At 30.6% G+C, this 27,137-nt stretch overlaps 6 protein-coding genes across 6 annotated transcripts; 3 read left to right on the top strand and 3 right to left on the bottom strand.

Moving 5' to 3' along the window:
- Positions 1-1,241: 1,241 nt before the first annotated feature.
- Positions 1,242-4,205, bottom strand: LOC127107610 (protein NRT1/ PTR FAMILY 1.1). The gene is made up of 4 exons (XM_051044901.1): positions 3,881-4,205; positions 3,579-3,796; positions 2,361-2,908; positions 1,242-2,261 (listed from the first exon to the last, which is right to left on the bottom strand). The coding sequence occupies exons 1-4, from the start codon at positions 4,005-4,007 to the stop codon at positions 1,325-1,327; spliced, it is 1,830 nt and encodes a 609-aa protein (XP_050900858.1). The 5' UTR covers positions 4,008-4,205; the 3' UTR covers positions 1,242-1,324.
- Positions 4,206-10,700: 6,495 nt separating this feature from the next.
- On the bottom strand, positions 10,701-12,184 carry LOC127104936 (uncharacterized). The gene is made up of 3 exons (XM_051042075.1): positions 11,865-12,184; positions 11,546-11,741; positions 10,701-11,417 (listed from the first exon to the last, which is right to left on the bottom strand). The coding sequence occupies exons 1-3, from the start codon at positions 12,182-12,184 to the stop codon at positions 10,701-10,703; spliced, it is 1,233 nt and encodes a 410-aa protein (XP_050898032.1).
- A 7,704-nt stretch (positions 12,185-19,888) lies between these two features.
- Positions 19,889-20,739, top strand: LOC127107607 (late embryogenesis abundant protein 2). The gene is made up of 2 exons (XM_051044900.1): positions 19,889-20,047; positions 20,143-20,739. The coding sequence occupies exons 1-2, from the start codon at positions 19,994-19,996 to the stop codon at positions 20,521-20,523; spliced, it is 435 nt and encodes a 144-aa protein (XP_050900857.1). The 5' UTR covers positions 19,889-19,993; the 3' UTR covers positions 20,524-20,739.
- A 2,960-nt stretch (positions 20,740-23,699) lies between these two features.
- LOC127104934 (glutathione S-transferase T3) lies at positions 23,700-24,344 on the top strand. Its single transcript, XM_051042073.1, has one exon. The coding sequence runs from the start codon at positions 23,700-23,702 to the stop codon at positions 24,342-24,344; it is 645 nt and encodes a 214-aa protein (XP_050898030.1).
- Positions 24,345-25,050: 706 nt separating this feature from the next.
- Positions 25,051-25,741, top strand: LOC127104933 (uncharacterized). The gene is made up of 2 exons (XM_051042071.1): positions 25,051-25,478; positions 25,693-25,741. The coding sequence occupies exons 1-2, from the start codon at positions 25,051-25,053 to the stop codon at positions 25,739-25,741; spliced, it is 477 nt and encodes a 158-aa protein (XP_050898028.1).
- A 319-nt stretch (positions 25,742-26,060) lies between these two features.
- LOC127107606 (late embryogenesis abundant protein 2) lies at positions 26,061-26,918 on the bottom strand. Its single transcript, XM_051044899.1, has 2 exons — positions 26,771-26,918; positions 26,061-26,675 (listed from the first exon to the last, which is right to left on the bottom strand). Exons 1-2 carry the CDS (start codon positions 26,822-26,824, stop codon positions 26,295-26,297), a joined length of 435 nt encoding a protein of 144 aa, XP_050900856.1. The 5' UTR covers positions 26,825-26,918; the 3' UTR covers positions 26,061-26,294.
- Positions 26,919-27,137: the final 219 nt, after the last annotated feature.

The raw sequence follows: 27,137 nt of genomic DNA, 5'->3' as shown, positions 1-27,137 counted from the left end.
TCTTTAAGTGATTGATATGTGAAAATAGAGTTATATGCATGTTGGAGGGGTTTGGTTGAGTGAAACTTGATGGAATTCAATTTTGTTTTTCTTTTTTATTACGATATCATCTTTCGAGTTGAAGAGAATTTGTTTGAGGAAGAAATTTATTCTTAAAACAAAATGAAAAATTAAGCATCATTTATTTTGACTAAGGATTTTTCTTGCCTCTAGTTTATCCTAAATTGAGTGCAATAGAGAAATTGAAACTTCTTTGTTCTGTTAGAAACATGAAGTATTTCAGTTTAAAAAAATGTAGGATGGTTAATTTTAAAATTTTGAAATGATTGGTTTTGAGGATAAACTATATGAAGAAGAAATGAATCGATTTATATTATGGAACTCAAGTCTCAAGGTAATTCAACTATACAATAAGTTATTATTTTAACTTTTTAGTGTTAGAATACGTTATTATTTATTTACTTGATGTTTGTCTAAGGAATTTGGGGTATATTGTTCGCAGTTTAAGAAAATAACTTGATGAATTTTGATTCGATTTCGTCTGAGACACTCTGAGATACATTGTGTCTAATTAATCAAACTTCTAATTTGATATATTATTACTCTAGAACCTTGTTCAAATAATAATGATCATAGATGGATGTAAGTTTATAATTATTTATTTAAAAAAAATAAAGAGAAGCCAAATTTCACTTGAAAATAATTTCATATTGTTTGTGGCAATTGATTTTTTTTTTAAATTTAAATTGTTTAATAGAAATTCATTTATTTTTATTTTTATTTTGTTTGAATAGAGTATTAAAATTAACTCTTAATTTTTGAGGTCATTTTTATAACTTCTAAATTTTTTAGGTCAAATTTAAAATTAAAAAAAGATCAAGTTCTAATTTTTAAAAACTTAAAAGGGATTAATTTATAAAATTTGAAAAATATTAAAATCGATTTACAATTTTTGTAAAATTTTTGGGATAATTTTGTTAAATTTGAAAAATAGACCAACTTGTAAAATTTAAAATAATAATAATATCCAACATTCACAAAATTACTATTATTTCAAAATTAAATTTCCTAAGTTTGTATCATTTTCACAAATATTTTTTTTATTCAAACAATAAAATTTTATGATTCTTTTAAATTCCCTAAAAGCATTATATTTTCTCATTAATCTAAACAAACTATAATAGACATTCCCTTCTTAAAAGGCATAACAAAACTTAATCTATATCTGTTCTAATAAATTGTTTTTATCCAAAATCTAATTAAGCATAAGTTTAAGGTAAGTATCAGTTACATACTACAGTACAGTTAATTTATGTCAATGTTCTTAAGACTTCTTCACTAACCTATTCTTGTCATATGAACCTTCATTTCTTAACTCTATTAATGGCAATTCTTCCTCATTTGAATCATTTTCTTCACTCACCTTTGATTCTACATCAGCAGTATCTCCATAAGCCCAACTGCATATTAAATAATACAGTACATTAACGCCGCTCACGGCGGCAATAACCCAATAGTACTTATCGAATCGACCCTTGTTAATATTATCCGAAATCCAACCATCTTTTCCGCCTTTCGATGTAACCCTTTCGACAACGCTGAACAAAAAAGACGATATCACGTATCCAACGGCCATTCCTAGTCCGAAAAGAGACGATGCGATGCTCGACATTGTCTTGGGAAATTCGGTGTAGTAGAACTCATTTTGGCCTATAGCATTGAAGGCTTCAGCTATACCACCTAAGCAAAGTTGAGGAAAAAGCCACATTGCAGACATGTTCAACACTGCATGAGGATCATTACCGTATCCTTCTCCGATCGCTCTTCTTCGTCTTATAGTCTCGACGATCGCTGCTGTCACCAAGTGTAGAAAAGAGAAAAACAATCCAAATCCCATTCTTGACTTGGCACTAATCCTAACTTGTTTGCCAAGTAACTTCGAGGCTAGTGGAATGAAGACGCGATCATAAAGAGATATCCATATAAATATTGTGAATATCATTATTACAGATAGAGAACCGGGCGGAACTTCGAAGTTTTGAGTGATGTGTCTGTTCAAGGATTTCGCTTGCAGCAATCCGAAAGAGCCTCCAATGTTAAGCGACATCATGATACTCGTAGACCACAAAGGAATAACTTTGATAATAGCTTTGAATTCTTCTACTTGATCAATTGTGCATAAACTCCAACGTTCCGAGGCTGATCCATCGGAGGATATATCTTTTTCTGGACTTCGAATGAAACAAGCTTTATTCAGAAACCTATAAAACAAAGCATTACCGCAAAATTCGATATATTGATTCATCCACTGAACAGACAAAATATAATATAATGTGAATATGTGAGTGATTCAACTCAACCTTAGTTTATCAGTTGGAACGATATGTTCAGAATCCTTCGATCGATGATACATTACATCTGAGTTCTTAGGAGGTAGTCGAAGCTTCCTGTGCTTATAAGTCGCAACGACCACTTGTAAAAAGCCAGTGAACAAGCTGCCATTTGTTTTATTCTTTACGTAAAGCGGAGAAGCGAGAAAAAAGAAGAAGGTGGAAAAGAACATAAGTGCTGCAGGAACTCCGAAACCGAGTTTCCACCCGAGATGATCTTGGATATAAACTATTCCTGTGAAAGCAATTATGACAGAAATAGCTGAGGAAGCATAATACCAGCTGAAGAATATTTCCAAGGCTCTCTGGTTATTAGGATTGTCTTTTCTATTCACCTGGTCCGCGCCGAATGCTATGGAGCATTGGAGGCCGCCATTTCCAATGGACATAAGAGCAAGGGAAGAAATTAGCATGGTGATTTGTGCGGTTGTTGCAGATACGCATCTTTCAGTTGCTGGATTGCAAGGAGGAGGCCTTGCTTGTGGGATCATGGCTGTTAGCCATAAGAGTACCATTCCCTGTCACCAAAATGTGGAAAATTGCGTTGTTTTTGGATACAAAATCATTTAGATTGTTTGGTTCAAACGAGGAGAGATAATCCTAAGGTGAACAAATAAGCTATATAACACTGACACTTCAATTTGAAGATGTTTTCGATGTCTAACACTAATACGAACATACCTAGTTAAATTAAATCATCAGTATCATTTTCTCAAATTAGTATAAGTAGCTACGTGTCAGTACGTGTCAGTGTCATTGTCATTGTCATTCCTAATGTTCATGTCTATGTTTGTTTCTTAACAAATAAACTATGAATCACGGACACCTATAGGAGAAGGCGTGTCAGGTGTCCGATACGTGTCTATGTTCGACACTTCTATTACACTCGTATGAGACGTGTCGAAAAAGTCATATAAGTATCAGAAAAGTCAGATTAGCATCCCTCCAAAAAATTGTTTTTTCTTTGCTTTGACACTCTTTAAATTGGTGTCTGGTGCCTGACACTCATACAACACGTGTCGGAGAATTGAGACCAATGTATCAGTGTCGGAGTGTCTGTGTCCGCATTGTTTCCCAATGTCCGTGTCAGAAATACGGTCAAAATTTCTATCCAATTCATCTCCTCCACACAAGTTAATTATTCACATGATTATGATGGAAACAGAATAGGAAGGTCTAGTTAGTTACCATGAAAGTGATGATGGAACCTAAACCAACAGCAAGGAACCGACCAAGATGAGAATCAGCAATGAAAGCACCAATAAGAGGCATGAAATTGGTGGTTGCAACAGATAAAAGGAGTATATGAGTAGCTTTAGACAAATGTAGATTATAACTTCCCATCAAATAAAGTATCATATTTGGCAATAATCCTAATGTTGCAACTCTAGCAAGTGATTCATTTGCTGCAATTAATTCACACATTAAAACATTAAATAACAGTTAATAGTTAATTCCAATATGAAACATAAGAAAATGAAAAAACATACCTATGATGAAAGGCATGGTAATGAAACCACCCTTGTTGTTTATTTGAGGTTGTGAAATGATGTCTTTTCGGAAACCTGTTTTAGTATGAGGAACTGAAGAAAGCTCTATTTCATTGATTTTCTCCATCTATGAGATTCTTTGTATTGAAATTGCTTTGACTGAAGAAAGAAGAAAGATGATTTAGTTAAGTTGAAAAGAAAGTTGATGTTTAATGTTAGATATTGTTGAAGTTCATCTATGCAAAAAATGGAGCCTTTAGAGTTTGCGATCTCGTTTTTTAAAATGGTCAACAGACCATTCTTGTGTCACCGTTCCGACCACTTTTTTCCCTATCGTGCTCCTCGTGTGTGCATATATATATATATATATATATATATATATATATATATATATATATATATATATATATATATATATATATATATATATATATATATATATATATATATATATATATAACAATATAAATTTATTTTATATTGTCAACCAATGACGACCATGCATCCCGCCAAGTCAGACTGAAAATTTTAAAATACTGATATGAAATGGCGAAATGATATATTCGTATTGGATGACTGTGTAAAACTATTTTACACTGTCAGTGCATCACCATTAAACCTATATATATATATATATATATATATATATATATATATATATATATATATATATATATATATATATATATATATATATATATATATAATTAGAAAGTAGTATGTCCCTTATCATCGTCAGACTCTGATACCAGATGATTTATAATTGTAATAACGAAGATAATTATTATGATAGATTGAATAATCAGAGTTAAAATAAATGCGGAAGTAAATGCAGATGTAAGGATGAGTGTATTTAAATACATGGTTTTATTGAAAAACACTTACAAGAAGTGATTACAAGAGTTGATGGCAAACTCAGGGTTTCTCAATTGAATCTCTCAATTTTCGAATGTCATTCACTACAAATTGTCTTCTCTTATATAGAGAAGAAAAGCAGACAGACTTCAAAGAAATTTCAAACCACCCTAAAACTATACTCCCTCCGGCCTTATTTTATAAGCAAAAGTCTTCTATTTTTTTTGGCCTTAAATATAAGCAAATATGAACAAATCTAGGTGCATTTAATGTCTTTATTCCAAAAGTATCCCTGCATTAATTACTTAATATTATTAGTAGAAGACAATTTAATTAAGGGTATACCAATAATTGTGTTGTCTCTCTCACATGAAATCAAGAAACTTAAATGCATTTAAGTATATTTATTAATAAGTGTGGAACTTGTCTTTTTTGCTTATAAATCAGGCCGGAGTAGTACAAGCAAGTGGCCGACAAGACCTAATAATGAAATACATAATCAAAGATAATATGACCCACGTCACATTTAATGAATACAATAAGCCAAAAAGTAACATGACATTATGGGTTGATAAAGGTCAGTCTTATCTTCAGAAAAGTAATATTATCTTATCTTGTTCAGAAAATTAATTTGATCTTATCTTCACACATCATCCTTATCCTTCGAGATCTGTAATTCCATAACAGTCATCTTCATTGTCATTCAAGTGGACAAATATGCTGGAAACACTATCACTTTCTGATAAAGCAGGCATAACATCTTTCAATTTATTTAAAAATTCATTATGGCTGGTAGCAGCTGATAAAGTGGCTAGTAACTTAGATCGATCCATAAGAAAAACAATATCTTCTTAACTAATATTGGTATTTTTGCAAAGGTTGGGATGGACTTTACACCAGGCTTCCAACTTTGTTGTTGTTAGCAGGTCTGGATTAAACTTTATCCATCACTTAATAGAAAAATTCTTAATTAATTGAGAAACTGAACAATCTTGCAATAACTGCTCAGACGAAAAGGCCCAGGAAATAATCCAAGTAATCTCAAAAACTGCACAAAAAGATAATAAAGCCCTGTGCGAAGGACAAGTAGTGGTGAGGTAAAGTCATTGAAGGCATTAGAAGCATAATTGGGAAACATATCCAAATTGAGTCCAATAAGCTGAAACCATTGGATAAACCAATAGGGAAAGTTTAATGAAATATCTTTATTGAACCAAATAAACCAAGTATGGTTAAATGGTTCAATTGCTAAGAAATTGGATCAGATGTCCATATAATCCAGATAATTGTATGTTTGAGGAGAGTAAGACCTTGAGAAGGATTTTCCTTTTGTTGGGGGTTGCTTCCAATTTGATGGAGATAAAACCTTAATAATTTTGAATTTGGAGAACTTAACTTTTTATTTATCATTCTCATCATATTGATGAGTAATAGAAACGAAATCAGTATCAACCAAATAAATTCATAATATTCTCGGGTTTCTAATAAGCCTTTTGGTAAAAAAAATCCAGGAGAAAAAATTCTTGAAATAACTTATAATAATGACACATCTGAAAGACATTACATAGGCTCCAAATGGATAATCTGTTCAGACAAATTTTTGGTAATAAAAGACGATTTTGTTGAAGATGGAGAAGTGTAAAAAGCTAATTTACAGGTGAGTTTACTTTGAGAAGACGGGGGTAGTAATTCTCTGAGTAAAAGATAATGAAGATAATAATGCAGGCTTAATCAAAGGTTCGGGGGAAGAATGTATTTGAGAAGTAATTTTTGTAATATATGAAGGTGATCTTAAAATTATGACTTTATTATTTGATGATAATGGAGGTCCATAATTATCTCTGGGATCATTGTGTTTCTTGCTCATTTTTATCCTGTAAAAATTCTCGAGTTAAAAAATATGGTAAAGAATTTTTAATTCCATCAATATGTTCTATTTCAAAATCAAAATATGATAGCAAAGATTGACATCTAGCAAAAATATATTTTGAAACAAATTTAACATCTTTCTTTAAAACACTCTTAGCAGCTTTGCAGTCTGTTTTTAATAAAAATGATTTTGAAAACAAATCATCTTGAAATTTGGTAATGCATAATTTAATTGGGATGGAGACCAAGTTCCAGAGTAATATCTAACAACTTGTTCCTTATCCGTGTCCGAAAGTAGTTGTTTTAATATACCACCCAAACCTAGTTCTGAGGCATCTATTTCCACAATAAGATTAGCATTTGGATCTGAGATTCCTATGCAAGGTAATCTCTTAACTATTTGCTTTAATTGAGTGACACTTTTGATCATGGAATCATCCCAAGGTGGGGTATTCTTTTTAAGTCTCTTAAATACAGGAAGACAAATAGTTCTAAGATTAGGAATAAAGTCTGAAACATAATTAAGACATCCCAAAAACCTTTGTAACTGAGTTTTGTCTTTTAATTCATCAGGAAATTTGCTAACAAATTCTAAGGACCTACTAATAGGGGTTTACATGCCCTGACTAATATCAAAACCCAAAAATCTTACTTTACTTTGAAGTAAATTTAAGTTCTTTTTGGACAAAACTAAATCATTATCTTTAATTATTTGATAGAACCGATTAAGGTGTTGTAAATATTGATTAATAGAGTCTGAGAAAACTAAAATATCATCTAATTAGACTATAGTAAAGTGTGAGTAATCATTAAAAACATAATTTATTATATTTTCAAATTATGAGGGGGCATTTTTAAGCCCTAAGGGCAAAACATTCCATTCATAGTGCCCAAAGGATACTAAAAAAGCTGTCTTATATTTATCAGTTTCTTCTAATTAAATTGATAAGATTCAGATTTAAGATCAAATTTAGAGAATATACTTGTATGATGTAATCTATTAATTAAATATTTTTTATTAAATATAGGATACCTAATCCATTGTAAAACTTTGTTTAAAGATTTGTAGTTTATTATTAATCGGGGACTACCCCTTTCTAATTCAACAACATTAACAACATAAAACGTAGAGCAACTCCAAGGAGACTTACTCGGCCTAATTAAACCTTTGTCTAAATAATCTTGTATTTATTTTCTACAATAATCTAAATATTGCTTATTCATTTGTATAGGTCTGTCTTTAGTCAGAATATCTTTTTCTTTAAAGTCAGGCTCATAAGGCAAATAAATAGTATGTATCTTCCTTTTCCATAAGACATTAGGCCGTTATGAAGAAAGATCTTTAGTAAACTTATTTTACATAATTTTAATTTTTTCTTGAACACAGGAAGATCGCAATTGCTCTTCTATTCTTTTAAAATGTATTTCTTTGTTTATGAAATTAATATATTTTATTTTATTATTAATAATATTAATAAAAGATATATCTTTACTCTGGATAGAGTTAAGATCTCTAACCCTAGGTTGGTCTAAAAATTCAAACTTAACTTCACGATCTAAAGCATTAGTAGTTATAGCTAGGTTATCAACGATGAACGGATAAAGTAAAGTCAGGAAAAAGGTTCCTAGAATAATAGTTTCTTGAATGTTTTTAACTAGAAGAAAATAAGTTTTATAACAGATTTGATCTTTACAGATCTTAGCGTTGGATAATTTATATGACACATGTAATTTGTTACCATTAGCTCCTCGTAAGGATTCTTTGGTTTTCTCGTAATATTGGGTTGGGATTAACCCTTCTTGAATGCAGTTTAAACAGTGGCGGAGCCAGATAAAAAAATTTGGGATGACCGCTAACGTAAAATAAAGATTATAAATAAAATGTAAATAGTATTTTAAATAAAACATTAAAGTTAAAATAAATACAAAGTTAATTACTAAAAATTTAAATTACATGACTTAAAACTACCTTAAAGTAATGCTTTGCGCGTTCCGAGTGACTTGAAATCGTCAATAATTGACTCCGAACTAATGCTTGCACTAATCTCCCTTTCAATATATACTGTCATGCTATCTCCAAGAAACCCATCATCCATCTTGTTTCTCAACTTAGTCTTAATAATTTTCATTGCTGAAAAAGACCTCTCAGTTGTGGTCGTAGAAACGGGAAGTGTCATGATAAGATGAAGTAGTCTATCAATCAAGAAGTAAGTTTCAGCCTGTCCAGATGCAATCAAACATGAACATAGTTCTTGAATAGTTGATAAATTATTCAAGTTTGATGCTTGACGAGCAACAAATAGAAAATGTTGGAGTTGAAATTGCAAATTCTTCTTCTCTGGATCACTAAAATCCATAGGATAATATTTTTCAACTAAAGAACAAATAGTATCAATGCTAAAAGCTTTATATCCATCCTTAGGAGATAAAGAACAAGAAAGAGTTAAAAAATTCATTGCCTGCTCACTGAATCTGCTACTTTCGTCGTGACCCCTAAAAGCACAAGCTTGTAGTGTTAACCAACGAACAATGTCAATTAAAGTCTTGAGTCGTAACCGATTATTCATTCTTTGACTTGAACTTTGCACTTGAATAACATTTCTAATATGACCATCTTGATTCAACAAGTCTTGACAAGCTTTCATTGCATTGTTGTGTGGTGAGCAAGGATCCTTCCCTATGTGTTTAAGAAAGGAACAATGTTTTCCATTCCTAACTTTCTTCCAATTTCTAAAACCCATAGAAATAAAGACAAGTGATCCGGGACGTCCACTTAGTTTTTTGCTAAAAAGGTAACATGGTAAGCAATATGCGGCATCTTTAGATGGTGAATATTCTAACCATGATGGAAATATGCTAAACCAAGTATGTTGAAACCTTCTCGGATGTTCCTCATTACCGGACAAAGGATAGTTTTCTAAATGAATTTGATATGGACCCCATTTTAGATAAGCTCTTCGTATTGCATCCACTTGATTTGGTGGATATTGCCAAATCGGAGGACGTTTTCCAGGATCGCGTTCCAAAGATTTTTCAAAACCATGATGCTCTTCAATTGTTGGATTCTCAAGAACTGTTTTAGATTCGGATGTCGGGATTATAATTTCTTCATCTCTCTCTTCTCTTTCAATTTCACATGCTTTCCTTTTGAAAAAAGAATCAATTTTCCTATTATTCATCGTTACTCTTTCTATAATATCATATCAGATCCAAAAATCAATTTAGAGAACATAAAAATTAAAAGAGAAAAAAAATAATAAACTTAATTAATCAACTTTAATCCGTTTTCAAATACCGGTAACTTCACTATTAGAAATTAGCAGCAACAATGATTAAATAAACCTTATTACAGTGTATAACTATATTTGTAAATTACAGTGTTATGAATTGGCTTAATAAACCTCATATAGATTATTTTAACACATCAAGAAAGAAGAACCCTAAAAATCTCAAAAACACAAATCAAGCAATCACTTTAATTTGTTACTTTTTATAAAAGAAGAATGAATAAAGTTTTTTACCTGTTAGATGCCGATCACTTTAATCTGTTCCGATTCCGGTGTCGGTAGCAAACCCATATGAGAAAGAAAGGAAAGGTAGGAGTTTTTTACCTTATCTGTATTTTAACCTAACTTTGAATGAAAAAGAAAAAAAAAATTAATTTAAAATAAGGATGTTTTAGTAATTTAATATATATGAATTAAAAAAAATAAAAAGTTGAGGGGTGACCGTGACCTTCCCACGTCCCCCCTCAGTTCCGCCACTGAGTTTAAATCTGCCCCTGAGTCTATTAAAACAACTAGTTCAAAAATTTTATCCTTAATAATGAGATTTATTTTACTATACCATTTATGAGATATCATATTTTCTATTTTATTGATATAAGGATCTTCATTGGTTGAAACAATAATTTTTTCATTAGTTTCTTACTAGAATAAGCTAACCTATGTTGATTTTGAATAATCATGTGGCCTTGTAATTCTAAAAGTTTAAGTTCTATCTCATCATCCTGGGGTTTTAGCTTTTGAATTTAATTTTTTAAATTCTTAATTTCTTCTTGTAAGTCATTAACAGAAATAATTTTCTCAACGGGTTTTTAAAATAAGTTCATAACATCTTTAAATTCTACTTTATTAACATGCTTTTTACAAATATCGTTTTTGTCAATAATCTTTTTAATTTGTCTCATGAAAGCATTCTTACTTTCAGATTCTTCCATCTTATCTAATATTCCTATTAGGGTATTAGCTTGATGATTAGTGAGAATATTAATGCTTTTATTACAACTATTACAATTACAAAAGTCTATTCCTAAATATTCGTCAGAATCAGAATTTGATTCCTCAGAATTATTAATTTGACGAATTTCTTCATAAGACGATTCTTCATAAGATGAAGAGTTGTCTTCTTCTTCAGAATTTAGCAAGATATTTTTAAATATAGATATCAAACTTTCTTTTAACTCCTCTGAAATATCTAAATTTCCTAATTGATTAATTTTTCCTTGCATCTTACATTTATTAGCATAATGGCCAAAACAACCATATTTATAACATTTGACATCTTTATCTTTAGGTTTGGTTTTATCATAGGGTTTTCGGTAAGGTTTCTTACCATAATTTTTCTTATAAGGGGCTTTATGAAATTCAGAGTTATCTTTGTAAGGTTGTTTCTTATGGTAACGGAAGTTTTTCTTACTTTTAATAACAACCCTTTTATTCTTAGGGTTACCAGGAGCTCTTAAAGGAGTAGCTCCATATTGTTTGCAAAATGAACCCATTTCACGCCTATTACTCATATTTTCATTTTTACTCTTATTTTGAAGTTTGTATTCAGTATAAATTTGTATACCAGTTTCAATAACATAATTAGATAATTCACCACAGTTAAGGACTGATAAGGAATAATTCTGTTGAAATTTTGTTTAATATTTGTCTTAACCTTCTCAACAAATAATATAGGTAAACCATTAATAAATCTTTCTTTCCAATAATCAGCAGCACCATCTGACCTAAGGCAAAGTTTAGAAAGAAACATGTCTCTATACCATCTATAATCAGACATGGTTGGACAATACAAATTTAGTAATTGGTTTGCTGCTCTTTGTTGGAGCTTTAAAGGCTCTCCTACAAAGAACCTGGAATAACATACAAGAGAGTTATAACATAAATTGAATTCTGTTTTAACATCTAAGTTAATTTGGGTTTTGTCTTCAGGACTAAGGAGATTATCCCACAATCCTTTTAATTTCCCTGTAAACCCCACAACTAATATATCTTTAGTATGCTTGTCGGTGTTTCCTTTGAGTTTAAAAGTTGTAACAGCCATAGTCATATTTTGTATGGTATCTAACACTTGTTTCTTAGAAGCATCGTCGATGTTCCATTCTACAATGGATTCTCCTGAATAACTATTTTCAACAAAACTACTTCTTTCTTTAAATTGCACATCAACAAATAACGGTCTAGGATAGTAGTTTCGAGTTTTAGGTCTCATGGCTCTTCCACCTAATTTACTCACCATATTATCAAATTCTTCTTCCCGAGATAAAGTATTTATCTCTCCTGAAGAATTTCCCATGCTTAAGGTCCTTAATTTTCAACTAATTCTTCTATCTTATGGTTAGCATCACGACCTAAACTCATACCCTTTAGCTCTTGGGTAGATGGTGTATGGTAATGATATATAGGTCGTGTAGGATCTATTTTAAAGGTTTTAACATCCTTAGGTTGAGGGACGGAGTTTTATATTCTGTCTAATTGTTGGGAAATAGTGTGAAGTATTTGGTTTGAGTAATTCATCTGACTATGCAGATTATTTATATCTTTCATCTGTTCTATAGGATTGGTAATTGATTTAAAGGGAGAAGCCTATATTTCTATATTTTCTTTGGAAGGAGTAATTTTTATGGCTTCTAAAGGTGGATGGATGGATACTATTATATCTTTTTAACATTATTCTATTTAGTACTATTTCTAACATTAGCATCTAAGTACATCTTAACAGTAAAAGGATTTTCTATCCCTTCCTCTAAGCAAAGTAATTCAAACCATGTAAAAAAATAAACATTAACCTCATGTTTTTCTAAAAATTTGTAAAACTTCTGTAAATACATTTGAGTATGATTTTTTTAGAGAAAGATGAGAAATACCAAATTCTCTTCTCCGAATTATACCTAGCCTCAAAATCGGCTCTAATCCAGGCTTTGTCAATGACAAAGGGTTCTTCTTAGGTAATAACTCCTAAGATTTGAGACTCAGTTGGAGATGGTGAACTAGAAGTCCTCTCTTAGTAAATAGGTCGGGGAACTGTAGGAGCAAAGTTTACTCCTGCAAGGTTAACCCTAATGATTAAATCAACCGAATTTCTAGCGATGGATGTCGATCCAATGCTGCTAGACTGACTCCTATTCATTCGAATCCTGACAGATCCATCAATATCCTGAATAACATCTCTAATAGATCTGGCTAACGAAAGGATTGACTCCTATTCATTTGAATCCTAACATCTCTATATGCAATAAACATAAAACCATTAATTTGTTAAACTCATAGAGTAATTAGGATGATAGTTAAAGTAAACTGGACCATCATTAAGGTTAGATTCAACTATAGCAATAGTTGAGTTATGAAAATCTTTAATACGAGTATCACGAAGGACTAACAAAATAGGCGTGTTTAGCCCTAGTTTATGTAAAGGCTTCATAGCTATTTGGATTAATCCTAGATGGATATAACAATATCCTTCTCTAACATGATTTTTTAACAACTTTCTATTTAACAAATTAATGGTTTCATGTTTATTACATATAAATGTAACAGGTTCCGTAGTATGAATAATTTTTTTACGATAAAAATCAAACGTGCTAATTTTATAAATTTCTTTTAATTTAATTTTTGGCATAGACCAGTTAATTAATCTATTTTCCATTTCTTGAATTTCTAATTTCTGATTTTGGAAAGTATCTTGATCTAATTCAAATTTATCATTGTTTAAGGTAGCATGAACTAAGGTTCAGCTACTAATATTACCACATAAATTGCATCCTAACTCACTTAAAGCCTTAATGATTTGAGACATAGTTACTATACAGGAGATTATTAAACAACTTTTCTATTATGTAACTAATTATTTCTTAGTTTTTTTACTTACTCTCTATCTCTATCTCCTCCCTCTTATTGGTTGTTTTCTTAATGACAACTACAGTGTGCTAAACCAACGATTTTACTGCCTCACTTCTCGGACTTACGACCTGGACCACACACTATCAGCAGGTACCCTTAAAGAAAATCAAAGTTCAGGGTTATGATCGAAAATAAACTATAAAATAAGTAAAATGTTTGAAATAACTCTTTTTTTCTTTTTTTTAAGAAAATTTAATTAAAGTTAATTAGAATGTAGTATGGACCTTATCACCGTCAGGATATATATATATATATATATATATATATATATATATATATATATATATATATATATATATATATATATATATATATATATATATATATATATATATATATATATATATATATATATATATATATATATATATATATATATATATATATATATATATATATATATATATATATATATATAATGGTTTGATTGTGGAGGTAAAATTATATTTTGACTCTCTTAGAATCTTTTAATAATGTATTGAAAATTTATTTTACTAAATAGTTGGGTTTAATTAGGAAAAATTTAGATTTAGAATACTTTATTTTAGGAGTTATTTTAATAAAATATAAATTGTTTCGGTCGATCTCAAATTCGGATTTTTGACTAAGTTATATTGTTCGTTTTTGAAAATGCAATAAGTTAACTGAAATATATAAGTGTTCTGTATAAATTATCTTTACTTTTAAATTTTTTAATAATATGAGACTATTTTTTTCAATCTAAAACAGTAATTAGTAATAAAAAAAGTAAAATTAATTAGATCTATTATTTATAATATTTTTTCTTTATATCAATTAAGCCCTAACGAAACAATACCATTTTCAATCCTAACGAAACAACACAATTTTCAACCATAACGAAATAACATCATTTTCAACCAACAACTTCATCCAACTTTGTCGTTCTAGACTTGCGCACCGTTGAGGAAGAAAACAAAGATTTTGACAATTTTAATATATGTATAAAATACTGGTAAAAAAATACAGGTTTGTAATATATGAAAAAATAAAACAAAATAAAAAAAATAAAGTATTTTACCACGGTTATTAATAATAATCATTGTAATAGGTAGCACACCAATTAATTAGATACCATACAATTATTAGGTTTCGAACCCATGATTGATATATATATATATATATATATATATATATATATATATATATATATATATATATATATTATATATATATATATATATATATATATATATATATATATATATATATATATATATATATATATATTATTTATTTTAACCACTTTGATATATAGCGTGCTATATAGTTTATCACAACGGTCACACATTTGTGGTGGAAAACATCATACTTATAATCCCTTTTTCAACTTCACAATGATTGGTCAACTGTGATGATATCCTTTTTCCAACGGTTGTGAAATGGATTTTCCGTAGTAATGTGTAAGTCTCCATAGCTAGACTTCCAACTCTTTTGAACATGAGAGCTCCTTCTATAAAGTGATTTTGAATTGTTTTAGAATTCAATCAACAACCTGCAAATTTCTTGTTATTGAGTCATGCATGAATTGACTCACCGTACTTATCATATAAAGCAAATATGGACAGTGTCCTAGGATTGTCTCAACAATTTGGAGGCCCTGTTCAAATTTTAAAAACGACCCCCTAAAAATGATGGATAATTAAAAAAAGTGTCGCTTTTTTTTTATTAATTTATGTAAATATTTATAAATAAGGATTATACATAAATGGAAAGCAAACGTATAACAAGTTGTGCCGCTATCTTTTTAAAAACCAATCATCTTAAAAATAAAGTATATAGTCACAGGGGACACAAAATTGTTATCCATGAGCCTCTAAATGTTTTGTAAAAGATCTACAATCTCTGACGCTAGGAAGCTAAAAGTGTCAAATGGATATGATATAAAGAGATGGATGTTGATTGTCTAGTTTATCATGTTTGACCACTTAACTTTGGATATTGTTTGTCCCACAATTAAACCTTTAGTCCTCAAAAGTTATAAAATTAAAATGAAAAAATACATTCCTATGACTTAAGGATCCATTATAAATTTCAAAGGATTATATAAAAAAATATTTGTTATTGAAAATATAAAATGAAATTAATACATTAAGATTTGTAAAGTTATAAAATTAAAATGTAAAAAATGCACCTCCATGACTAAAGACCTATTATTCAATGAATTATATATAAAAAAATGTTTTTTAAAATAAAGTATATAGTTACAGGGGACACAAAGTTGTTATCCATGAGCCTTTAGACTTTCTATAAAAGATCTACAATCTCTGGTGCTAGGAAGCTAAAAGTGTCAAATGCAAATGATATAAAGACACGTTGATCATTTGATTTATCATGATTTACCACTTAACTTGCACCAACTTTGGGTATTGTTTGTCCCACAGTAAAAACCTTCGGTTCTCAAAAGTTCATAATTGAATTCACCTCCACCATCGGTTATGAGGATCTTCAACCTTTGTCCACTTTAATTTTCAACCTTCACTTTGAACTTCTCGAACTCAGTAAACACCCCCCGTGTTTGAACTTTATGAGTGTTACCTATGTCGTTCTTGTGAACTCATACATAAATGACCTAAAATACATGTTTCCCCCAAGTGAAGGTACCTCAAATGGTCCACATACATCAGAATGCACCACATCCAAAGCATGGGTGCTCTTTGAGGTATTTCTGATGAGAATGACAATCTTGGTTGCTTGTCTCTCATGCATATATCACATGATTTCTCTGGTACCACAATCTTTGGAATTCCATTTACCATATTCTTTGAACTTATATTCCCTAAACTTCTAAAGTTCAGATGTCCCAATCTCTTATGCCACAACTCACTTTCCACTTCAGCATTTGTCACACTAAGACATTTAATGTATGATATTGCAACATTCACCTTAAGTGTCATGTTTCTTCTCAATTTAGACTGCATAATCAACTTATGATTACAATCATACAAATTTAACAGATTGCCTTTCATGATTACTGAAAAATATTTTTCAAGCAGCTGACCTACACTCATCAGATTACTATTCATACCAAAACATACCATACATCCTTGATCAGTATAATTTTTCTATTCTTCAATTTCACTCTGAAATTTCCCATTCCTTCAACGTTCAATACACATCATCAACACATATGATCTTAGTCTTTCTATCATAATCAAAATATATTTTCAGTTAGGTGATTTGAGCAACCTGTGTTCATATACCACCAGTCCACCATTTTTCCACCTTCATTGTCAAATGTCATAAATAACAGAGATTTATCCTCAGAATATCCTTTGGACATGTTGGCTTCTTCATCCTTGCTAACCTTGTTTGACCAACAATCAGCAACAAAATGGTCAAACCTGTTACAATTGTAGCACTAAACCTTTCTCTTATCAAACTTCTCATTTCCCTTTTGAACATTTTTAAATTTATTCTCATATGGATTGGAGAGTTCTAACTTCTGAGCACCACCACCATTATTTTTCTTGTTCTTTAGCCATGCTTGCTTCTTGTTCTTCTTCACGAAAGAAGCTTTCAGAGCTTGTTTTGTTTACCTTTCAGAGTTTCTTTCAGTCAGACGTAGTTCTTGTTCCTCTAAAATACTCTGAAGCTCTTTAGTTATCATGGTGCTACTGTATTCCGAATGTTCTATGATTATAATTATGTAATCAAACTGAGGAGTAAGTGATCTTAGTATATTTTCAATGATTACATGTTCAGAAAGCGTTTCTCCGCAAGATTTCATTTCATTCGTGACCATAATCACTTTGGAGATGTAATTAGGCACCTTCTCATTGTTCTTCATGTTAAGATTCTCGTATTTCTTGCGTAGGGATTGTAACTTTACTTTCTTCATTGGTGAGTCACCATCATAGCACCTCACAAGTGTATCCCACGCAGCATTTGCTATCGTCGAGTCGACAATCTTCTCAAACACCTTCGTATCCACGCATTGATGGATATATAACAATATCTTATGATCCTTCTTCCTCGTTTCACGTTGCATATTTCTTTGTGCTTTTGTTTCATTTTCTGCAACCGGCTTGTAACCACCATTAACGAGCTCAAGAATACCTTGAGCGCCAAACAACACATGCATCTGAATCGACCATCGTTTCCAATTTTTTATATCGAATACTGGAAGCTTTGTATTCAAACTAACGTTTCCCCGTTCATCCCCGTTCTTGTATAAATCAGTCAATTCTCACCAACACTCGTGTTTCCCAAACCATGAGAATTAAGATTGTGATTCTCTTCGATTTCAATCTTCAATTCAATGTGAATTTGAGGAACGAAATTAATCACACACCTCACATAGACTTGTGTTTCCTTGTGAATCAGAACCGAAACTTTGGATACCAATTGTTGGAGTTAACAACAAAATTTCATTATTGCACAAGAAGAATATGATGATGAACAGTTGAAAGAATTGCAGAGAGAGAAGAAAAACTTATGTAACTAACTTTTCAACAAACACAATATCTCAATCTACTTTCTTTAATCAATTGTAACTAACTTTGAATTGATATATATTAACTCAAACTCAAATGAAATTTAAATAAAACAAACTTGAATTTGAATTACATTTAACATCGTTGTATCATTGTATCAATAGATTTTATAGTTAAAGTTAGCTTTAGGCCTCAAAATATATTTTTGTTCAATTTTAAATGTAAATGAATTTTGATTCAAATTAAAATTAAATATATTTAAATTTTATTTATTTTTAAAATTAATATGAATATTTCACATGTATATCTATTCATATAATTTTTAAAAATGTTTAACATATAAATAAACTAAAATAATTTAATTTAAATATATCTTTATTAAAGGCTTGGGTTTGAGATGGTTGTGAATTTTTAATTTTTAATTTTGAAAATCATTTTTAAAACTATAACATGCTAGATAAAAAGAGAATTAATTTAATTTTTTAAATTAATTTAAAATTTTTTTTTATTAAGATTTAAAATTTAAAAATAAAATTTTAAATTATTATTATTTTAAAACAAGACTGCACCACTCCAACCGTGACTATGATTTTACCATTAATATCACTACAAACACATTTGACAATATCAAATTATTATTCTTACCTTCTACGATCTCCCCGACTATTATCTCTAATTATTTTTTATCATCACTTTATTCATCTATGATATCTAATATGACCACCACTCTAATCACTCTCAACCACTACTCTAATCACCAACAACTCTTATTATAACACCTTAACACCGTCAACCACCATTTTATAGCCAATATCAATCACATTGTTAACCACCATTGATTATCATTATGACCATAACTGATCACCAATTAGACTAACAATCACAATCATCTCTTACAACTCTAACCATCATCACCATTAACTATCAACATTTTTACAACCAACAACCACCGCTTTTCCATGCTGAACCACTACTTTTAACAACTATTATATTACTATTAAAAAAATTATTATATATTTATAATACTTAAATTCAATTACAACTAATGGTATAAAATGTTTTGGTCAAGATATATTTAACATAAATATTAATTTATATATATATTAAAAAGATTTTGTTATTTAAAAACTTCATAAAATAAAACTTAAACTAATTTTAATTTTAAAATGTTTTAAAACAAAACAAAAACTAATTTTAATATTTGAAAATTTCAAAAGCAAATTAGAAAACTACCCCCAAACGGGTGTAAGGGAATGATTGTCAATAAAACCAATTATATTTTACTTAATTTGACTTGAATCTTTAATTTTTGTTTTTCCATTTTCAAAACCAAAGGTTCTTGTTCACTACCCCTTGTGTTTTTATTTAAGTTAAACTTTTAAGTTGATGAGTCATGAATTCACTTTCTTTGCGCCACATATAGACATTAAGTAGATAGATATCTCTTCAATCATTATTATATAAAAAAACTAATAATAAAATAATAGCAACTTGTCAAAATTTAACAGGTTGGTCCCCACTAAAAAAAATTAAAATGGCACTTAAGTTTATAACCATCTTCATGAGGGACACGTAGTATGCACGTGTCAAGAAGTTGGACACGTTGTTATAATACTAAGACTCATGAAATACTATAAATAGAAAACGAATGAAACTCAAACGTCACAACAACAGAAAGTGCTTGATAATATAACCATAAGAGGAAAGTTTCTATAGTGAGTAAAAAACAAGTCAATTTTCAGAAGAAAAAAATGGCATCACACGACCAGAGCTACAAAGCTGGTGAGACCATGGGACGAACTGAGGTAACATAATGTCACTCACATTTCATTATTCCCTTTTTGCCCTTTTCCATTTTTTTTCTTCAATTTATTATATTTTTGTTGGAATGGTGGATCAGGAAAAGACGAACCAGATGATGGGCAACATTGGAGACAAAGCCCAAACTGCAAAGGAAAAAGCCCAGCAGACAGCCCAAGCTGCAAAGGAGAAAACCCAGCAGACAGCCCAAGCAGCTAAAGACAAGACCCATCAGACAGCCCAAGCAACAAAGGAAAAAGCCCAAGACACATCTTGTCAAGCTAGAGAGAAAGGGTCAGAGATGGGGCAGACCACCAAAGAAAAAGCCCAATCAGGAAAAGACAACTCACCTGGGCTTCTACAGACGACAGGAGAGAAGGTGAAGGGTGTGGCCCAAGGTGCTACTGAGGCAGTTAAGAATACTCTTGGGATGGGAAATGATGATCAGAACAAGGACAATTTCCCAACAAACCGTCGTTGAGATTATTACTAGCTTTTAATAATGCTATCATTTTAAATAATGTTGTAATATGCTTGTTTTGAATTTGGATTTACCAAACGCGCTTTTTTTTAAGAATAAGTTGCGCTTCCCTCATATATATAGAGAGAGACTAAGAGGGAAATGTATCATGTACTCTATTTTCTAGTTTCTTGTTTTGTAATGATAATGCTATAATATGATTTACATTTAGTCTTACCATTGAAAAGTTTATTTTTATTTCATGTAATACAGTACATTTCAAGTGTAAGATTTTTTTTCTGTTTTTTTCTATTTTTATTTTTTAAAAGTAATAAATTTATCTTTAAAAGTTTCTATTTGAACCCACGTCTCTAGAATACTAAATACAAATTAAATAATCATGGTTTATATAAAATAAACATTATAGTAATTAGTTTTTAAATAGAATAATACTTCACATTATACCTCTATATTAATAAACATTATAGTAATTAGTTTTTAAATAGAATAATACTTTACATTATACCTCTCAAATAGAGTAGTATTATTCGAATTAGATCAAATACATGATATAATAATTAAGTTTTAATTTCAAGATGTCATCAGATGCCTATGACATTTATCGAGAGTTGTGTAAAAGAGAAAAGAGTTTCTCTTCCTAAAGACAAGTTGGAAAAAAAAAGGAAAAAAAAGGAGAATTAGTTTGATATATAACTGGATTGACGTTTCAAGAAAAAAAATTAGACAGTTTGTCTTATCCTTTTCTCAGATTACCAATCATTCTTTCAAACATTAATCAAGATCAAGCTAGTGGGAGAAAATTTGTCAAAGAGATTGAGACATCTAAGGATGTTATTAATATGTTGGAGTTATGGTTGAAAAAAGTTAAGGAAGCTGGAGTTGTTAGGGATCACATTACTATTGTTGATCTGTCTAGTGGAACAAGTTATACAAATATTCTTATAAAGAATCTTAACCCTGAAAAGTTAAGGAAGGTATATGCCATTGTGAAGGACTAATGAATCTGGATGCAAATGGCTTTGAATTAGATGAAAACCTTGAGAACTGCACAAATTTAACTAGGCATGAAGACTGAAGACTTCCCTTCCGGAATCTTATGATTATATCGGATCAGATTGGTGGATTGAAGACCTCCTTTCTGGAATCTTATGATTATGTCGGGTCAGATTGGTGGTCCTTGTTCGCTGGATATGTTTTTTTGCTATTTTTCTATAAGGACTTTTATAATTTTTTGAGACTGGATTGTGTAATAATGATTGTGCCTCTGTTGATGCTGATTTTGGTAGTTTTCTCTCATGATCTGGGTGTGTATACCTTACATGTCTAACTTTGTTTATGCTATTTTCTATGCATATCGACTTCGGTTAAGGACTAACCCTTTGTCAAATTATGGCAAAAAGGGGAAGTAATGAGATAAAGTGGTGTATATGTCGTGTAAAGATAAACCCGATGATTGTTTAGTACTATCCCATATGAAAAAATGCTAATGATGTGTTTCATGTCGGAGCATCAGAATGACATTTGGTCATGGTCCTTGTATTTATGAAAACAAATTTATTTGTGTTAGTATTATTCATTGCTATGATATCAACTACTAACTGATTGTGTGTGCATGACTAAATATGAATGATTGTATATTGATGCTACTAACTATGCGATACTAGATTCATGCATGACTAAGCCTGTGAATGATTGCATGATTGTGTGTTTGGTTTGGAGCAACTGAATGGACTACTTGTAAGCATTAAAATATTGATGCTTCCGACTCTGTTGTTTATGGTACTTAACTCTGATATAAGGAAGTCGTTGCTGCTTAAATGCTAGATATATTGGTTGTCACTTGTTCTCATGGAAGAATGTTATGTATCTTGAAGAGTTGTTTTGTCATAATTTGTTAAGGATGAGATTATTGTTCCTATTGAATTGACCTTTTAGATTGAATGCATTTAATAAAACAATAACTTAGAAAACTGCCCAATCATTCAAGATTGATCTAACTTGCTAAAGTTGTATGGAACAGAAAAATGATGCATGTTGGACGTGATGTTTTAGCATATGTCGGTACTGGGCCTTGTGCAACAACAGATGCCAAATTGTTTTGTTTTGACATAATCTTTTTAAAAGTTTTAGTTATATTTTATTGTTATTGATTTATCAATATTATTATATAGTTTTTAGAACAAATGTAAAAATCAAATCAAATTTCAAAGAGATTTAAATTTAAATTTGTAACAAATTAAATCATATCTTTTTGTAGGAGATATTCAAGAAGCAAATCAAATATTTAATGCACCATGAAAAGATTATAGACAAAAATAACTGCAGATCAACAAAGAAAAAATTAAGTTATTTTACTAAACTCAAAACTAAGCAAACATCGGAAATGTAGAGTTTACAAAAATCCTTATCATTTTTATATACACTTCTATGTTTTAGTAATTTAACGTATAAGATTTATCTAATTAAAAGATACTCCCTCCGATTTTATTTATATGATTTTTTTTTTTAATTTTTACTTTAAAATATATTTAATATCTTTATTAAAAAAATATCCTTATAATAATTATTTAATATTTAATAATAAACAATTTAATCAAAAATATATTAATAATTATATTATTTCTCTCACATGAAATTAAAAAATTAAATGCACTTATTTATAACTTTTTAAATAATAAATCTGAGGCTTAGAACTTAAAGTATGTCAGCTTGTTATGTAAAGATTTGAACACTCCTTAGACCAACTCGAACGGTTGGTTCTTCACCTTGGAACTCCAGCCTGGGAAAGAAAATGCAGCATTTTTCAATTTTATGATGGATGAAGTTTGACAGCATGTCAAACGTTTTAAAGGCAAGCAACCGTTGGTTGATTAAAATAATAATATAATGAAAAGTTAATTAAATAAAATAATAATAAAATTCAAAATAAATGCTAATGAAAATTAAATGTTAAATTCCTGCAACGGCTCTTTTGCAGCAGTTGCTCCCAACGGCTATTTTTTTTTTTTTTATTTATATTTTAGTTAATTATAAATAAACCAATATGAAAAATTGTACATACAATTTTTTGTTCACACTTCTATTTTCTCTCACAATTTTATCATTTTACTCTTCATTTGTAAAATTTTGTCTTACAATTTCATCCGTTTACTTCAAATTACAATTGTTTAGGCCAAATGGATCCTAATCATTTTCGTTATCAACAAGCTTTTTTCAATTACATGCAAAATTATCAAAATCCCAATCCTCAAAATTCTCAAATTCCACCGGTGCCAACAAACCCCGCCATATTTCTTCCGTCACCAAACAATCCAAATATGTATCCTATATCTCAAATGAATTCTACTAGTATGGAATTCTCTACTCAAGTTCCACCATTTTCTACTCAAGTCCCACCATTTTCTACTCATGTTGGTACTGAAAAAGAAGAAAGGGTTGTCGTTAAGAAAAGATCTCGAGAGCAATTTACAAGGGAAGAGGATATACTACTTATCCAATCATGGTTCAATGTTTCAAAGGATCCAATTGTGGGAGTTGATCAAAAGGCTGAGAGTTTTTGGTTAAGAATTGATGCTAGTTATAACCAATATCGTGGGCAATTGCGGGAAAAGTTAGGGGGACAGTTAAAATGTCTATGGCATAGAATAAATGACATGGTTCAAAAATTTGTTGGGTGTTACAAAATTGCTCTTAAAGGAAAGAAAAGTGGGACATCCGAGACCGATGTCATGGCAGATGCACATGCTATTTTTGCTCAGGATCAAGGTACAACATTCAATCTTGAGTATGCATGGAGATTGTTAAAAGATGAATCTAAATGACGCATCGTCGAAGAATCGATTGGAAGTTCTGCAAAAATAACAAAGACTTATGCTAGTGGGGCATCATCGGAGAACCCAGATACAACTTCAAGTTATGAGTTTAACTCATCATCACCAATGGAGCGTCCAATGGGACAAAAAGCAACAGAAAGGAAAGGTAAGGCATCAGAAATTCCAAATGCAACGCAAGATGCAAAGAATAAAAGAGCAATAACAATGGACAGACTTGCGCAAGCTAAGGAGGACGAGCTAGAATTAAGGGTAGTGCAAATGATGATGAAAGACACTTCTACTATGAACGATAGTCAACGAGATATTCATGAAAAATATTATAATAAGATGAAAAAAAATATGGAATGTAGTTAGTATCACTTATGTAAAATGGTCATTAGTACCACTTTAATTTATCAACACCTATGTAAAATGGTCATTAGTACCACTTTAACTTATCAACACCTATGTAAAATGGTCATTAGTACCACTTTAATTTAAACTAGCCGTTATTCAAACTACCACTTTAATTTAAACTAGCCGTTATTCAAACTAGCCGTTATTCAAACCATTATATATACTACCACTTATGTCATTGTTCTCTCATTCTCATCTCATTCTTCTCATTTTTCTCTCATTCTTTACTCACTAAATGGATTCAGACAATTCAAATAATTACGATCAAGAATTTTAGGAGTTGGTTGAAGAAGAATTTATGGACGACAGTGATGAAGAACAACAACTTCAGAATGAACGTCGATCTGGAAGTTCCTCTAGGCCAAAGAGAAGAACAACGGTAGATCGAGGTCGTGAAGAAGGGCACAATCGATTATTCAATGACTACTTCTCGGAAAACCCAGTATACACAGATGTTCAATTCCGAAGAAGGTTCAGAATGCATAGGCATGTATTTCTTCGGATTGTAGATGCCCTTGGAAATCATGATGAATATTTCCAAATGAGGGTCGATGCAACTGGTAAAATGGGTCTTTCACCATTGCAGAAATGTACATCTGCTATTCGTATGCTGGCGTATGGGTCTTCTGCTGACCTTGTAGACGAATATGTTCGAATCGGTGAAAGCACTTCAATTGAGTGCTTAGAAAGATTTGTTAAGGGTGTCAATGTTGTATTTGGCGCTGAGTATTTGAGAAAGCCTAACAACACTAATTTTTTTTTATTTTATATCAAATTTAATTTAAAACACTAAAATTATTATTTTAATTAATATAAAATTTAATATGAATAAAATATTAATATATAAAATAAAATTGTGAGATCCAATTTGAATTCTTCAGAGTTGTACTATTGGAGTAAAAAAGTAGTTGAATTGCTTCAAACTGACGTGACTTAATAGGTCCCACAAAAAACTCAAAAATGGGTTTACGGTTGGAGATGCGACTTAATAGGTCCCACAAAAAACTCAAAAATGGATTTACGGTTGGAGATGCTCTTATAGTCTTTCAGACGATGCAATTACACATTGAGCGAAACGTAAGATGTTGTGAATTATGTTCTTGAAAACGGAAGATGTGATTTACGATTCTCTTAAATAAAATCATATAATCAGTTACTTAAATATTCTGAAGATTTTTGTCAAAATAAAAAAAGTGCTATTGAGATATATATGATACACAAAAATATATTTTATAGGTTGTTTAAATCTTTTTGAAAATAGAGAGAATTATCGCACAAAACAAAAATAAACAAAGTAAGCTTTTCAAGTGCTATAACTAAAACAGTTATAATAGTATAGTATTATTATTACAACAACAAGGCTCAAACTAAAAATCACAAAGTACATATACCATTCCCACTCACTTCTAGTCTAGATAGTACGAGGGAAGCGTAACTTATTCTTAAAAAAAAAAAGCGCGTTTGGTAAATCCAAATTCAAAACAAGCAAATTACAACATTATTTAATCGAAATGATAGCATTATTAAAAGCTAGTAATAATCTCAACGACGGTTTGTTGGGAAATTGTCGTTGTTTTGTTCATCATTTCCCATCCCAAGAGTATTCTTAACTGCCTCAGTAGCACCTTGGGCCACACCCTTCACCTTCTCTCCTGTCGTCTGTAGAAGCCCAGGTGAGTTGTCTTTTCCTGATTGGGCTTTTTCTTTGGTGGCCTGCCCCATCTCTGACCCTTTCTCTCTAGCTTGACAAGATGTGTCTTGGGCTTTTTCCTTTGTTGCTTGGGCTGTCTGATGGGTCTTGTCTTTAGCTGCTTGGGCTGTCTGCTGGGTTTTCTCCTTTGCAGCTTGGGCTGTCTGCTGGGCTTTTTCCTTTGCAGTTTGGGCTTTGTCTCCAATGTTGCCCATCATCTGGTTCGTCTTTTCCTGATCCACCATTCCAACAAAAATATAATATAATGAAGAAAAAAAATGAAAAAGGGCAAAAAGGGAATAATGAAATGTGAATGACATTATGTTACCTCAGTTCGTCCCATGGTCTCACCAGCTTTGTAGCTCTGGTCGTGTGATGCCATTTTTTTCTTCTGAAAATTGACTTGTTTTTCTTTACTCACTATAGAAACTTTCCTCTTATGGTTATATTATCAAGCACTTTCTGTTGTTGTGACGTTTGAGTTTCATTCGTTTTCTATTTATAGTATTTCATGAGTCTTGTATGATAACCACGTGTCCAACTTCTTGACACGTGCACACCACGTGTTACCCCAAGGTGATGGTTATAGACTTGAGTTTTGTTTATATAAGTTTAATATGAGAATCAACCTGTGAAAATTTGACAAGTTGCAACTACTTTAGATATCATTGATTGTATTATTTATGCGATAAGAT

Source organism: Lathyrus oleraceus, chromosome 7 (assembly GCF_024323335.1).
Source record: "Lathyrus oleraceus cultivar Zhongwan6 chromosome 7, CAAS_Psat_ZW6_1.0, whole genome shotgun sequence".
NCBI lineage: Eukaryota > Viridiplantae > Streptophyta > Magnoliopsida > Fabales > Fabaceae > Lathyrus > Lathyrus oleraceus.
The sequence above is the reverse complement of the archived record's forward strand: the minus strand, read 5'-3'. Positions and strand labels throughout refer to the sequence as shown.

Bases quoted from the DNA above. Each gene is read 5' to 3' on its own strand.
- LOC127107606 (XM_051044899.1), bottom strand. From the start codon at position 26,824: ATGGCATCACACGACCAGAGCTACAAAGCTGGTGAGACCATGGGACGA. The intron at 26,676-26,770 runs GTAACATAATGT...ATGGTGGATCAG, and splicing joins AGACCATGGGACGAACTGAG to GAAAAGACGAACCAGATGAT.
- LOC127104936 (XM_051042075.1), bottom strand. From the start codon at position 12,184: ATGGGAAATTCTTCAGGAGAGATAAATACTTTATCTCGGGAAGAAGAA. The intron at 11,742-11,864 runs GTTTACAGGGAA...ATGTTATTCCAG, and splicing joins AAAGATATATTAGTTGTGGG to GTTCTTTGTAGGAGAGCCTT. The intron at 11,418-11,545 runs GTTAAGACAAAT...CTTCAAAATAAG, and splicing joins CTATATTATTTGTTGAGAAG to AGTAAAAATGAAAATATGAG.
- LOC127107607 (XM_051044900.1), top strand. From the start codon at position 19,994: ATGGCATCACACGACCAGAGCTACAAAGCTGGTGAGACCATGGGACGA. The intron at 20,048-20,142 runs GTAACATAATGT...ATGGTGGATCAG, and splicing joins AGACCATGGGACGAACTGAG to GAAAAGACGAACCAGATGAT.
- LOC127107610 (XM_051044901.1), bottom strand. From the start codon at position 4,007: ATGGAGAAAATCAATGAAATAGAGCTTTCTTCAGTTCCTCATACTAAA. The intron at 2,909-3,578 runs GTAACTAACTAG...TTTTGGTGACAG, and splicing joins GTTCCATCATCACTTTCATG to GGAATGGTACTCTTATGGCT. The intron at 2,262-2,360 runs GTTGAGTTGAAT...TTTGTTTTATAG, and splicing joins GTTCCAACTGATAAACTAAG to GTTTCTGAATAAAGCTTGTT.
- LOC127104934 (XM_051042073.1), top strand. From the start codon at position 23,700: ATGGATCCTAATCATTTTCGTTATCAACAAGCTTTTTTCAATTACATG.
- LOC127104933 (XM_051042071.1), top strand. From the start codon at position 25,051: ATGGACGACAGTGATGAAGAACAACAACTTCAGAATGAACGTCGATCT. The intron at 25,479-25,692 runs GTATTTGAGAAA...GTGACTTAATAG, and splicing joins AATGTTGTATTTGGCGCTGA to GTCCCACAAAAAACTCAAAA.